The sequence below is a fragment of the Rhinopithecus roxellana genome, unplaced genomic scaffold (assembly GCF_007565055.1).
Source record: "Rhinopithecus roxellana isolate Shanxi Qingling unplaced genomic scaffold, ASM756505v1 contig2932, whole genome shotgun sequence".
Taxonomy (NCBI): domain Eukaryota; kingdom Metazoa; phylum Chordata; class Mammalia; order Primates; family Cercopithecidae; genus Rhinopithecus; species Rhinopithecus roxellana.
This window is the reverse complement of record NW_022142292.1, coordinates 35,083-50,185: the sequence shown is the minus strand read 5'-3', so window position 1 is coordinate 50,185 and position 15,103 is coordinate 35,083. Positions and strand designations below refer to the sequence as shown.

At 52.2% G+C, this 15,103-nt stretch overlaps 1 protein-coding gene across 1 annotated transcript in view; it reads left to right on the top strand.

Moving 5' to 3' along the window:
- The first annotated feature begins 8,404 nt into the window (after positions 1–8,404).
- LOC115895835 (transcription factor Dp-1-like) overlaps positions 8,405–15,103 on the top strand; it is a 40,382-nt gene continuing 33,683 nt past the window's right edge. The window contains exons 1-2 of the mRNA XM_030926429.1: positions 8,405–8,412; positions 9,472–9,535. Coding sequence (XP_030782289.1) covers positions 8,405–8,412; positions 9,472–9,535 — 72 coding nt within the window. The remainder of the gene's footprint in view (positions 8,413–9,471; positions 9,536–15,103) is intronic.

Genomic DNA, 15,103 nt, shown 5'->3' with positions numbered 1-15,103 from the left:
TTCTTGGGGGGCTTCCACATGAGATCCTGGACGGGGCCAGGCTCAGGTCTCAGGCTGTAGCCACCTGCTGGCACCTGTCTTCCTACAGAGGAAGTTAATTCCACTTGGGTGGACCAAGAGCTAAGCAATTGTTTTGGCCACTTTTTTTTCTCAGAAGGATGAGATTTGGTGATTTATGAAATCTGGTAAAAAACGCTCCTTAGCCTGCTTTGTATTTGTCATGAAACTATAGAATATTTTGAATAGTTTTTAAACTTGTGTGGGGAACGAGGCTTTTAAGGCCAGAAATGTGCTCTATTTTATTGGTGTGCGGTTCTTTACCATGCTTGGTGACGCCGGTCACTGAAACACCAGCTGGATTCCTTAGTGTTTCCCACCACGCATTGCTCTGTAACCGTGAGTGAAAGGGGTTGTTGAAACAGCTGTAGCAAAAATGCATCCAGAGTGTGGAGCCCTCTCCATCGGTGCAGAGGTTTCAGTGGTCCCTGTGAGGCCTTGTGGGGCGTCTGCCCTCCCTGACCTGTGACCACCTGCGTCACACGGTGTCCCTGGCTTCAAGCACTGGGATGTGCTTTAGAGAGGGCGTATGAGCACACAGGTGGACCCAATGTGGGTTTTTGAAGTCATATCTGGGTGTGCTGCGAGGCTACTTTTATGCTATCCACTGTGCTTGTCCGTACCATGCCCTGACCTCATGCGTGCATGCACTCAGAATGCCAGATGTGGCCACGTGCTCAACGCGCAGCCATGTTCATTACGTCTCCTCACTGTGAGGAGCTGGGCCCAGGGCCTCGGTTAGAGCACGCTTCTGGTGTTGTGTGGTTTCCTGTGTGGTTTCCTCAAATGGTTCTCAAACACGCTTTGATACATAATGGGTGGTGTCACCGGGGCCCTCATTCATTCCCCCTTGATTTCATTGGCACTGTATATGAGCAGCATGTAGTGTGAGGCTGGGGGTGGGGGGCATACAGAAAGGTGATCTGGCTCTGCGGGACTCTGAATGCTCCATCCAGTTTCGGCATCTGAGACGCAGCATTTGTCGGGCTGCATAGGCACAGGGACTGGGGGCTTACCTTGCGCTCAGGGGTTGTGATCTGAGTTGGGGGCTGATGCTGGGAGGAGAGTAGGATTCTACAGCTGGTGAGGCCTTCCCTGCTCAAAGTCGGGGAGTGGTCAGGAGTGCTGGGTCTGGCTGGAAAGGGAGATTGTGGACAAGTCGAGGAATTTGATGTTTTCTCTAGCTCTTTTTCTTTTGAGACAGAGTCTTGCTCTGTCTCCCAAGCTGGAGTGCAGTGGCACAATCTTGGCCCACTGCAGCCTCTGCCTCCTGGGTTTAAGCAATCCTCTCGCCTCAGCCTCCCAGGAAGCTAGGATTACAGGCATGTGCCACCATGCCTGGCAATTTTTTTTGTGTTATTACCAGAGATGGCGTTTCACCATGTTGGTCAGGCTGGTCTCGAACTACTGACCTCAGCAATCCACCCACCTTACAGGCGTGAGCCACTGTGCCCAGCCTAGCTAACTCTTTTAAGTAGAGGTGTGACATTTGAGTTTTGAAAAGATGATGTTGGCAGCTTTTGCAGAAGGGAACATAGATCACCAGTTAGGGTTTTTTTTTGTTTTGTTTGTTTTTTTGAGACAGAGTTTTGCTCTTGTTGCCCAGCTAGAGTAGCAGTGGCGTGACCTCGGCTCACTGTGACCTCAGCCTCCCAGGTTCAAGCGATTCTCCTCCTCATCCTCCCAAATAGCTGGGATTACAGGCACACTACCACACCCAGCTAAAAAATTTTTAGCTGGGTCTACCTAGTTGGTAGACACTGGGTTTCACCATGTTGGCCAGGCTGGTCTTGAACTCCTGACCACAGGTGATCCACCCACCTCAAGCCTCCCAAAGTGCTGGGATTACAGGCGTGAGCCACTGTGTCCAGCCCACCAGTTAGGTTTTTTAAAGCACCGGTACTGCAGTAAAACCACAGGTATATGCCAAAAGCCCTTATGCTAGGGAAAGCTGTGCCACTCCAGCTTCTCAGAGCCCTGGGGCCTCTGTAGAGGGCCATGAGGGGCCACAGGATGCAGGGAGTTGGAACTAGTCCCTGGTAGTCACCATGGAGGAGAAGAAACAAGGACACCCAAGACCTGAGACTGGAACGTTCTGGAGAGAACACAAGAGAAAAACAACTCAGGAGCTTCCAACCTCAAGTAGGGCACAGGGAGACAAGCAGTGGGAAAAGGCCACAAATGGCTCCATGTGAGTTAGGGACAAAAAGAAGAGGATGAAGTCAGTCCTCTGGGGGTGTCATCTTTGAACAGCAGTTGACAGGCAGTGGGTGTGAAGGTCTATATGGCAAGGAGCTACACACAAGGGAGGAGAGAGGTACTCTGAGAAGTTTGCAGAGTGGGTAGGAAATGACTGAGGAGTGGTGAGGAGAGTGATCAGTGATGGTGCAGTAGGTGCAGAGTGAGTGGTGGTGGACTTGATGGAGAGTGAGTGTGGTGGTGCTGGAGTGGGTGGAGAGTGAGTGAGTGGTGATGGTGTTGTAGGTGGAGAGTGAGTGGTGATGATAGATTGGACGGAGAGTGAGTGTGGTAGACTGGGGGAGAGTGAGTCGTGGATGGTGTAGGGGAGAGTGAGTGGTGATGGGTGGTTGGTGGAGAGTGGGTGATATTGGTGGAGTGGGTGGGAGCGTGCAGTGGTTGATGGTAAATTGGGATGGAGAGTGAGTGGTGATGGTGGAGTTGGTAGAGAGTGAGTGTGATTATGGTGGTATGGGTCAGCGAGTGCGTGTTGGTCGTGTTTGCGTGGCGGTGAGTGGTGCTGGTGTTGTCGGTGGACTCGTGGGGTAGGTGCGTGTGGTCGCTTGGGGGCCGCGTACGTGGTGATGCTGGTGGCGTGGGTGGCCGTGCGTGTTGGTCGTGTTGTGCGTGGCGGGTGCGTGCTGCTGGGTGTTTGTCGGTGGCGCGTGCGTGGTGCTGGTGGCGTTGGTCGCGCGTGAGGTGTGCTTCTCGTGTTGTGGGTGGCGCGTGCGTGTTGGTCGGGTTGTGCGTGGCGCGTGCGTGGTGCTGGTGTTTGTGGGTGGCGCGTGCGTTTTGGTCGTGGTGTGCGTGGAGCGTGACTGGTGATGGTGTTGTGGTGGAGCGTGCGTGGTGCTGGTACGCTTGGGCTGGCGCGTGCGTGGTGCTGGCCTTGGTCGCGCGTGCGTGTGCTTATCTGTGTTGTGGGTGGCGCGTGCGTGTTGGTCGTGTTGTGCGTGGCGCGTGCGTGGTGCTGGTCGCTTGGCCTGGCGCCGTGCGTGGTGCTGGTGGCGTTGGTGGCCCGTGCGTGGGTGCTGGTGTTGTAGGTGGCGCGTGCGTGTTTGGTCGTGTTGTGCGTGGGCCGTGCGTGGTGCTGGTCGCTTGGCTGGCGCCTGCGTGGTGCTGGGGCGTTGGTGGCCCGTGCGTGGTGCTGGTGTGCGTGGCGCGTGCGTGGTGCTGGTCGCTTGGCTTGCGCGTGCGTGGTTGTGGCGTTGGTCGCGCGTGCGTGTGCTTCTGGTGGTGTGGGTGGCGCGTGCGTGTTGGTCGTGTTGTGCGTGGCGCGTGCGTGGTGCTGGTGTTGTTGGGTGCGCGTGCGTGTTTGGTCGTGTTGTGCGTGGAGCGTGCGTGGTGCTGGTGGCGCTGGGTCGCGGGTGACGTGTGGTGATGGTATTGTGGGTGGAAGAGTGAGTGGCGGTGCTGGAGTGGGTGATCTAGGGTCACAGGAGGAGGAAACAGCCTAGAAGGTGGCTGCCTTTGATGTTCCTTGAGTGGGCCCGCTGGAGAATGGTGAGCGGGATTGAGGTTTCTGCTGTCTTGCTCAGGGGCTTGTTTTTTTTTTATTTTATTTATTTGAATTAAAATGGTAAATTCTAATGGATATTTATCTTTATACTCTGTTGAGTGGGAGAATGTGGAGAACAGGAGTCAGCTGTCAGATGGCCACCTGGCTGGCGCCGGAACCTGAGGCCTGTTCTTGCCCAGCAGGATTGCTGGCATAGCATGGGCCACTTACAGAAATGTATTATCAAGATTATGGGCTGCCCTTGGCAATTTGGGGGAGGATTTCCTTGCTGTGGGGACTGTCTGTTTCCATGCCTGGCCCACCCAGTCTGTTGATAGCCTCAGGTGCAGTCCTGTCTTAAGTTTGGAGACACTCGGGGCAGGTCCATACAGACTCTGAGTTTCTGAACTGCCCTTGAAACGTCTCAGGCCCTCCCCCTCAGGGCCCAGAGAGGCTGTCCTCCGGTTCCTGAGCAGGGTGGCTGTGACCCGTGGATCTGTGGGGTCCCATGGCAGGTAATGGTGGTGCTCGGAACCATCCTCAGATTTAGTCTTGGAAGGCACTTTGGCGCCTCCTGTAGAGTTGGATAGGCCCTTGTCACGAGTCACTCCAGCTGCAGGGACTCAAGTTCTAGAGCTGGGCTGGCAGGGCCCTTGGGTGAGGGAGTATGGCCTGGCACTGGCATCTCGGCCTGCAGCCAAGTTTCCTGTCTGCCCAGGCAACATGACCCTTGGTGGGATCAGGCAGAGCTGTGCCTCTCCCCTCCCGACCTTGGAAGATCCTGCCCTCACCCACGATTGTCCAGTGTCATGAAGGTTTGTAAGTGGGAAGGCGGGGAGCTGATGAATTCATCAAACATTACAGGGATGCTTTGCTGTAAGACATTGGGGTGTAGCCAGTGTGGGGCTGTTTCTGGGGTCCTGTTTGTCTCTCCAAGCTCCTCCTGCTATTGGTAAAGATGCAGGGAATCTGAACTTGCTCTTGGGCTGGGCGGGGACTCGGACCTGATCAGCTGCCTGTGCAGAGAAAGTGGCTGTGGACATCACTGCCCAGCATTCACTTGCCTTGGTTGTGAAAGCCGTTCTGTGGTGCCTGTTTGTGTCCTGTGAGTTTATGGAGAAATCCTGAAATTGAGAGCCGGGGACCAAAGAGAACTGTGTGTGTCCCACCATGGAGGCTTTTGAGTGATGCTGTCATGAGGCCCTGCTAATGCCAAGAGGGGACCAATGAGCTCCTCGAAGGGTCTACTACCAGTGTCCTTTTACAGACTTGGACGATGAAGTTCAGGCCTGAAGAGGTGGACTTGATGCAGCAACAAACTGCTGTTTCCTTCAGTGTTTGAAGAAGTGAGTTCTGGGAACAGGATTCAGCAACTCAGGCCTTGTTTTGTCCTCAGAAAGAAATAACTTAGAGGTTAAGAAGGTTGTCAGTTCAGTCCCCTCAGGTTTAAGTGTTGAAGAAATCTATGATGACGTGCTTGTTTTTACAACAGTCTTTTCATATTTCAGGATTTTTTTTCCTACATAGGATGAGGTTAGATTAATTCTGAAGAGATACTAAAAATTAGAAAATTATAGGTTAATTAAAAGTTTTGCCCCTGCCGTTGTGGTGGCTCACGCCTGTAATCCAGGAGGTGGGTAGATCACCTGAGGTCAGGGGTTTCGAGACCAGTCTGGGCCAACATGGCAAAACCCTGTCTCTACTAAACATACAAAAATTAGCCAGGCGTGGTGGCGGGCGCCTGTAGTCCCAGCTACTCGGGAGGCTGAGAAGGAGAATCGCTTGAACCCGGGAGGCGAAGGTTGCAGTGAGCCGAGATGACACCACTATTGCACTGCAGCCTGGGCGACAAGAGCAGGACTTCGTCTCAAAAAAAAAAAAGTTTTGCCCCTAAAACGTGCTTTGAAAGAGGTATTATAGGAACATCTGGTATAAAATTCAAAAGATAAAAAGGATATTTTAATCAGCTCTTTGTTAGCTCTTTACTTTTGGTATTTGGAAAAAATCTCTGGAGTTCCTTGTGTAAGAATTAGAAACCTCACCTTTGGTGCACAGCTTGATTTGCAGTAGAACTGTTAGGTGCTCTTCAGGGGATGTTAAAAACTTCACTCTTGGTATTTACATTAAAAATATTTTGTTGTAGAACAATTAGAAAATCCAGATTTGCAGTTGATATTTAGCTTGACTTACACTATGGCTTTCTGCTGTTTGTCGTAAAGAACTAGATTTGTCAAGTTTTGCTCAGAGAGGAGGCCTAGCAGCAGTGGGTGGCTTAGACCACACGTGGGGGATGGATCTGCAGGGGGAAGGGTGGGTGTCAGCATTGGCTGAATTAGAGGCTGAATTAGATGACCCCTCATCCCCCAGGTGTCTTCTTACTCAGATGATTCTGGTTGTTCGGGTACTGGCCATGCACTGCTGTCTGTATCTTTGTGCGTGGTGCAGGCCTGGAAAAGCGTCCACCCTTTGCACCTTTTTCCCAGCTGGCCTGAGATTCCCACAGCATCCCAACTCTGCTTCCGGGCTCCTGTGTGGACGCGGACTATGGCTTTTAAGTTGTCGCACAGGTCATGGGCTCTGTTCACATGTGCTACAGGTCATTTTGAGACTCAAGGATGAAGAGTTGTATCTGCCTCTTCCTGTCCGTCTTGTGTGTGAATCCTGTTTTTTGTTTTGAGACGGAGTTTCACTCTTATTGCCCAGGCTGGAGTGCAATGGCGCGATCTTGGCTCACCGCAACCTCTGCCTGGGTTCAAGCAATTCTTCTACCTCCTAGCCTCCCAAGTAGCTGGGATTACAGGCATGCACCACCATACCCTGCTAGGTTTTTTTTATTTTTAGTGGAGATGGGGTTTCTCCGTGTTGGTCAGGCTGGTCTCGAACTCCCAACCTTGGGTGATCCACCTGCCTCGGCCTCCCAGAGTGCTGGAATTACAGGCGTGAGCCACCACGCCCAGCCATAAATCCTGTTTTTCCATGGTCCAGTTTCTAAGAGATTCTGGTCTGATGAATGAAACCCTTGTGTGTCCCCTGTGGCTTTGAGATACAGTATCTTTTAACGCAGATGCTTGCCCTGTGCACCCTGGTGTGCCATTCAATAGCATCGCGTCACTGGGGTCTGAGGAAAAGAGACAGTGTGATCTGCTCCAATGGATGGGGAAGCAGGAAAGGGTCAGAAACCCCGAATGGGTCAGCCCAGAATCCAGCATTGCCAACGCGTCCCTAGCCCTCCCCTCCTGCCCAGGTGACAGGTGTGGTGTGTGCTGGTCCTCAGCCCTTCCCAGGTGACAGGTGTGCTGTGCGCTGGTCCTCAGCCATGGCCAGGTGACAGGTGTGTGTGCAAGTCAGGTGACAGATGTGCTATGCGCGGATCCTCAGCCCTGCCCAGGTGACAGGTGTCCTGTGTGCGAATCCTCAGCCCTGCCCAGGTGACAAGTGTGCCGTGTGCGGGTCCTCAGCAATGCCCAGGTGACAGGTGTGCTGATCCTCAGCCCTGCCCAGGTGACAGGTGTGCTGTGCGTGGATCCTCAGCCCTGCCCAGGTGACAGGTGTCCTGTGTGCGAATCCTCAGCCCTGCCCAGGTGACAGGTGTGGTGTGTGCGGGTCCTCAGCAATGCCCAGGTGACAGGTGTGTGTGCAAGTCAGGTGACAGGTGTGGTGTGTGCGGGTCCTCAGCAATGCCCAGGTGACAGGTGTGTGTGCAAGTCAGGTGACAGGTGTGCTGTGTGCTGATTCTCAGCCCTGTCCAGGTGACAGGTGTCCTGTGTGCAAATCCTCAGCCCTGCCCAGGTGACAGGTGTGATGTGCGTGGGTCCTCAGCAATGCCCAGGTGACAGGTGTGCTGATCCTCAGCCCTGCCCAGGTGACAGGTGTCCTGAGTGCAAATCCTCAGCCCTGCCCAGGTGACAGGTGTGATGTGCGTGGGTTCTGAGTCTTGCCCAGGTGACAGGTATGCTGTGTGCTGATCTTCAGCCATGCCCAGGTGACAGGTGTGGTGTACACGGGTCCTTAGCCGTGCCCAGGTGATAGGTGTGTTGTGTGCTGGTCCTCAGCCCTTCCCTGGTGACAGGTGTGGTGTGCGCGAGTCCTCACCCTACCCAGGTGGCAGGTGTCCTGTGCGCTGGTCCTCAGCCCTGCCCAGGTGACAGGTGTGGTGTGTGTGGGTCCTCACCCTGCCCAGGTGACTGATGTGGTGTGCACAGGTCCTCAGCCATGTCCAGGTGACAGGTGTCCTGTGCGCTGGTCCTCAGCTGTGCCCAGGCTTGGGCTGTGGGTGCCGCCCATTCCTAGTGGACATGGAATCCTTGTGTTACTGAGTGACCTGCGTGTGCCGATTGCTGTACCAGTGGGCTTTTCTGTCGCAGTTGCTTTTTAATAGTATCCATTAAGTAGACTTTCCACAAGAAAAGAATATGACTTACTAACAAAATTCGAGCATTATTTCTTCTGATTGTAAGAGTAATCTTAGTTGCAGAAAATTTAAAAAAATTCTAGGAAAGCAAAAAGAAGAAAATGAAGTTACGTTCATATGTGAGCTGAACTGTTAGGATTTTATAGCGTATGCCTGTGGGATTTCTATTTAGCCGTGTGTGATAAGGCAGCTTTTCCAAGATGGGAACGTACTGTATCTTCTGTTTCTAATCTTTTCACCTCAGTATATTGTCAGTGTTTTCTCTGGTCAGTTATTTTTTTCTACCATGTTTTTAGCAGCTGTATGTTTATTTGGTACGTTGGGGAGTCGTAGATGGTCAGTTACTGAAAACGTGGATTAACCTGGGAAATAACTTTAAAAAGATGCTGTACCTAACACTTCATTTTACATTCAGACAAATGCGCATCTGGTCCCCAGATCTCTTGGCTCTGGACTGAACTCCTCTTCTTGGAGAGTGGGGCCACCCCTTCGAGCCACACCCGCCGCCATACCGGGTTTTGTTTTCTGTAGATTGAGTGGAGAACGTAAAAGACATCTCAGGACACAGAGTGCAGCCTCCTGTGTTGGTTGCAGTTTTCCTGGGATGCTGGTAACAGTGGCCCGCTGGTATAGAGGGGTGTCTGGAATGAACAAGGCTGAGTCCTGAGACGCATGGGAGATCCGTCCGAGAGAGTCTTGTCGGCCTGGCATTTTGTGGGAGAGGCAGTGGAGTTAGGAGACTCTTCCTGCTGCATGGATGTGCCTCAGTAATGACCCACTCCCCTGTGGTTGGGGATTCTAGTGGTTTCCGGTTAAATCTTCCCAAATTTGCACAAATCCAGGATGAGTTTGTAGGATGAACTGCTGGAGGTGAAATGGCCTGTGTGCGTGCATGTCTGTGACTACAAACGCTGGTCTTTGAGACGTACCGTCAGGCTTTTTAGCTGCTGTGTAGTCATTCACTTCCTCTCCTTGAAGTATTGATGGCTCGGAGTAATTGTATGGGACTTATTTTAGACTCTGCTATTTCTTTTGCCTTTAAGAAAATCAGGGTTTGAATGAAAATATCTCATGTCACCACTGTTGATAGAATCCGAATTATATTTGCAGGGAAGCAGGATGAAGAGGGAGATGACCGTGGTGGGAGTCCAGCCTCTGACTTGGTTTTCATGCCTGAGTTTGAGGTCATACCTCTCACCTAGTTATTGGCTCTTGGAAAGCCGTTCCTGCTTTAGGGGCGCCCTTTGACTCCTGGAGTCATTTTTAGGCTTGGAGGCCTTACCTGGAATGATGCAGCATGGAGAACGGACGTCTGCCTCAGTGTCATCCAGGTAGCCCGAGGGGAGCTGGCTGTGGACGAGGGGTTCCTCTGGCTTTGGGAGACCCCAGGTGTCCCCTCCCCCAGCGCGGCCAAGTTGGGGAGGAGGAGTCACACATTCGACAGCTCACGGGGTGTGCAGCCACAGAACTGGAAACCCTGGTGTCTACGTAGGCTGTGTCTGGGAGCTCTTTTCGGCTAGCCACGATGACTCTTGCCTGGACCTTAACCTCTTTTTTCTCTAACAAATGGAAAAGCAGTTCCCATTGGAGTAACTGGACCAAATCCTATTCTGGGGTGGAAGGGGATGAAGGTGGTCAGCATCGAGGGCGGTGTTGATGCCCGTGCGTGTCCTCGGTGTCTGTCCCGTCCCAGGCTGTGGTTCCAGTGGCATTTATCACAGGTGGACGCTGATCCTGGAAGCCATGCTTCGTGTTTTTGGGCATTGGTTCCTGGAGCCCTGTTTTTGCTCAGTGTTGAGACGGAAAGGCTGCTGGTGAGGAGGCTGTGCGTCCCTCGCCCCAACCTGTCCTGAGCTTGCCTCACGGTGCCTCCTTGTGGGTGGGCATCAAACCCCGCACCTGAATCTCCTGCGGCTCTGGTGCCTGCCCGGTGCCATGGTCAGGGTGGGTGTCCTGGGCCCTCCGGACACCCCCTGTCTGGCCAGGGTTTCTGCTCCGTGCTGACCCCAGGCTACCCTGGAGGAGTGCTTCTGAGAGTGCCGGTGGCTCACTCTGTCCTTGGATGACTTGGTTTTGTTAAAATGGAAATGTAAATTCTTTCTAAAAGAGAAAAGAGTTGAATGTAAAACTTTTCCAGAAAGAGAAATTAGATGAACATATTGTTATTTTTAAAGTTAGCTGATGTGATAAGTAAACAGATGAACGGAGATGGTCTCCACCTCCCACGGGCTGGCGGTATACTTGGGCGAGGGCTACGGGGCGGCTCTTCCCTGAGGCCCCCAGGCCTGGACCCCCGTCGCGCTGTCCGGCAGCGTGTGCTGCATTTCCCTGGGGAGCATTTTCCCACCGGGCGTGTGTGACGTGTTGCGGAGGAAGCTGTGTGAGGCAGGGTCCCAGAGGCCTGCACGGCTGGACCTTGCCAGCCCTGCGACCTCAGGTGGGGACTCCTGGCCTCTGTGTGCTCGCCTGTCCCATGTGGGTGGCCAGCCACCCTCCCTAACAGGGCAGTGAGGGAGAAAGGAGGGTGTCAGCTGCTGTCCCCGTCCTGGCTGAACTTGGATGGATGCAAAAGAGTGAACATAAGGCTTTGATGAAATTAGGAGCACCTCATAGGCCTGGGCTTGGGGTCAGACCTCTCCCATCCACGAGGGGCTGGTCTGATCAGAGCTGGAGGGATGGCCATTGCTGCGTGCCCAGTGTGAAGGCTCTGAGCTCAGGAGCCAGCAGCCAGACACGCTGGGGACTCTGTGGCCCCTGCCTCTGACCCAGTGTTGCACAGAGGGGCCCTGGCTTGCCCTGGGCACTGTTTAGAATGATTGAGGGGGTGGTGGTTGGTCAGATACAGGAGAGATGGAGTCTCCCAGGGAGTAGGCCTCTCCTGCAGGCTGTGGCTTCCAGGAGGCTGCGGGCATGAAGGTGTTCGCAACACAGCAGTGACTTCATAAGAGAAGAGAGCGGAGCCGCTGACATTTCAGGTGAGTCGTTGTCAAGAGTGTGGAATCCAACTGTGCTGGGAGCCACTTGCTGGTCCCTGGCCAAGTCCCTGTCTGGTGCCTCTAACTCCCCACCACCCCAGCCCTGGAAAAGCTCGCCTGCCAGGTTCATACTGCATGACCCAGTGCAGCCTGTCCCAAAGACAGCCGGAGGCAGGGTGCAAGCACCTGTTGAGCGGCTGTGGAGCTAATGTATGGGTTTTCCAGGCAGTTTTGCATTTGTGCCTATTGTAGACTGGAGGCATGTTTTGGGTTTTTCTGCTGGAAAAGCAGGCTTTAGAGTGGTGGCTGAAAGTCTGATTATAGATTATATAGATTAGAGCAGCCTCTGCTGGGAGAGGGATGCTGGGTGCCTGCCTTCCAGGTGTCGTACTCGTGAGTGGACAGGCCCTACCCTCTGTGCTTGCTGGGGCTTCAGAATCCACTGGTTTCCTGAAGGTTCTGGTGTCCCCTGAAGCACAGCCCCACCTCCCTAACCTGCCCCTCCTGTGGCTCGCATTGTGTGTGAACTTACCCTCCTTGCTCTTCAGCTTCCCTGCCTGGTGCTCCAGGCTGTGCCCTGAGGACCTGGGGTTTGTGTTGCCCACTTGGGTGGAGTCTGCACCCCTTTCCTCTTCATTTAAGTTGCGTGGGGCCGGGAGGAGGTGTTCTGTGCCCCTGCGTGGCTTGCGCTGTGGCTCTGGCCGCCGTCCCTTTGCCCGTTCGGGGATGCCAACTTCCTCTGACTCTTTCTTAGGGTGACATTGGGCCCCACCCTCGCTTGCAACTTGGCACCCTCTGGATGAACCTCGTTAGGCGTGCGGTTTTTCCCTTAGTTTAGAAAATGAAATTGCTTTAATTGTTTTGTTTAGTTATGACAGTGGAAAGTTATTTAAAAACTTAGGGCCGGGCGCGGTGGCTCAAGCCTGTAATCCCAGCACTTTGGGAGGCCGAGACAGGTGGATCACGAGGTCAGGAGATCGAGACCATCCTGGCTAACACCGTGAAACCCCGTCTCTACTAAAAAATACAAAAAACTAGCCGGGCGAGGTGGCGGGCGCCTGTAGTCCCAGCTACTTCGGGAGGCTGAGGCAGGAGAATGGCGTGAACCCCAGAGGCGGAGCTTGCAGTGAGCTGAGATCCAGCCACTGCACTCCAGCCTGGGCGATAGAGCGAGACTTCCGTCTCAGAAAAAAAAAAAAAAACTTAGTGGTGCAGAAAGGTATCAGAAAGTAAGCAGTCATCTGAAATGACAGTCATGGGGGCTCTGCTGTTAAGGCTTTTTGGTGATTGTTTTTGGGGATAACCTAGATGTGTGTGTTTAAACACACATGTACAGTATGGAATTTTAAGTAAATGAACTCACGTTTTGTTCACTGCTATTTTTTACTCAACAGTTTTGTCCTAGTTTTTTTTTTTTTCACATCAGTAATATAAGCAGAGATAATTCTAAAAAGTTTGTGGAACATTCAGACACACCCAAAGAGAGAGATTGTGCTGCTGCCTCATCCTGTCACGGACCTGGGTGACCCCTCCCTGGCCAGGGTGATTATTAAGTAGTTATTAAATATTCTGACATGTGTCTCTCATAGATAGTCCTTCACTCTTATTGTCACATAAGCAGCATTTAGATTCTCAAGTTGTCTCAAATTTGGAAAGTTTTGTTTGCATTGGAGCCTCGCCCCCTTTCCGCAGCTGCTGGAGTCTGGTCTCGTCGATGCACCCTCACTTACTCCACCCTGTTGATGCGCTGTCCTGGCTGTGTGTTCATCCTTCAAAACCTTACCCTCGACGGTGTTGGGGCTTTTGGGAGTGACTAGGATTGATTGAGGGCACGAGGGTGTAGCCCCCCTGCCCATTGGATCACTGTCCTTGTAAGCCAGTCCCCAGGGCGAGCCTGCCCTTTTCCCACCTTATGAGGCCCAAGGAGGAGGTGGTAGGTGCAGCCTGGAAGCTGGCTCTGTCCTGACCTCCCACTTCTACTCCAGGACTGTGAGAGAGAATCCTTGCACTTAGGGCTCCAGGACTGTGAGAGAGAACCCTTGCAGGTAGGATAGGGCTCCAGGATCACGAGAGAGAACCCAGGACTGTGAAGTACAAGAGAACCCTTGTACTTAGGGCTTCAGGACTGCCAGAGAGAATCCTTGTATGTAGGGCTCCAGAACCGTGAGAGAGAACCCAGGACCGTGAGAGAGAACCCTTCTGCTTAGGTCTTCAGGACTGCGAGAGAGAATCCTTGTGTTTAGGGCTCCAGTACTGCAAGAGAGAACCCAGAATCATGAGAGAGAATCCTTGCATGTAGGGCTCCGGGACCATGAGACAGAACCCTCCCACGCAGGGCTCCAGGACCGCAATAGAGAACTCAGGACTGCAAGAGAGAACCCAGGACCCAGGACTGTGAGAGAAAATCCTTGCATGTAGGGCTCCAGGACCATGAAAGAAGGAACCCAGAACTGTGACACGGAACCCTTGCATGTGGGGCTCCAGGACCGTGAGAGAGAACCCAGGACCATGAGAGAGAACCCTTGCACGTAGGGCTGCAGGCTGTGGTGTTTGGTGGCGGAGTCTGAAAGGGCTAAGACATGGCTCACATGTTTATTTAGGTTGCTTGCAGCACTTCGTCTTTATCTAAGCAGGTGTGTGATAAATGCACTGGCTGGGTTAGGCTTCCAAGTACCCTCCTAATGGGCTCTTGGAAGTACAGCTGCCCAGGTAGGGATTGAGGACTGGGTAGAGGACCTGGGCGCTGCCAGCCACGGCATCTCTGCCAGCCCAGGAGTGCACGTTTTTCTTTGCATTTCTCAGAGCACTACTGGGATAGCTAGAACGTCTTGTCTTACGTTTGTTAACGGCTTTGTGTCTTGTGTATTTTTCTATTAGGTGTTTGTTTTTTAATCAACTTCTGATTCTTATTCAAGTCAAAGTTTGAGTCTCCATTTCGGTAAAGTTTTTCTTTACCTTCAGAAAAATTAGGATGTTTGTGAAAGTTTTAGTTTTGCAAATATAGACCTTGCATGTAGGTTTGATCTTAGGGGTTATGTATTTTTAAAATTTGTTATTATCAATGAGTGTTTTTATCCATTGTATTTTCTTTCTTTGTTGTTCTTTTTTTTTTTTTTTTGAAACAGTCTCGCTTTGTCGCACAGGCTGGAGTGCAGTGGCGCGATCTCGGCTCACTGCAAGCTCTGCCTCCTGGGTTGACGCCATTCTCCTGCCTCAGCCTCCCAAGTAGCTGGTACTACAGGTGCCCGCCACCATGCCCGGCTAATTTTTTGTATTTTTTAGTAGAGATGGGGTTTCACTGTATTAGCCAAGATGGTCTCAATCTCCTGACCTCATGATCTGCCCGCCTTGGCCTCCCAAAGTGCTGGGATTAGAGGCGTGAGCCACCATGCCTGGCCACCCATTGTATTTTCTAACTGGTTGTTATTGCTTATAAAGGTCTGCTTTTTCTAGTATACTCTTTTCTTAATTTTTTTTCATTTTTTTTCTATTTTTATTTTTTATTTCCATAGGTTTTTGGAGAACAGGTGGTATTTGGTTATATGAATAAGTTCTTTAGTGGTGATTTCTGAGATTTTGGTGCACCCATCACCCGAGCAGTGTACACTGAACCCAATTTGTAGTCTTTATTCCTCACCCCCTTCTCACCCTTTCCCCCAAGTCCCCAAAGTCCATTGTATCATTCTTATGCCTTTGTATCCTCACAGCTTAACTCACATTACTTCTTCTGTTTTATATTTCTTTACTCTGCTTGATATTTTCTAGCATTCTTATGACTTAAAAAAACTTCAGTGAGGCTGGACGTGGTGGCTCACGCCTGTAATCCCAGCGCTTTGGGAGGCCGAGGCGGGTGGATCACGAGGTCAGGAGTTGAAGACCAGCCTGGCCAAGATGGTGAAACCCCATCTACTAAACATACAAAAA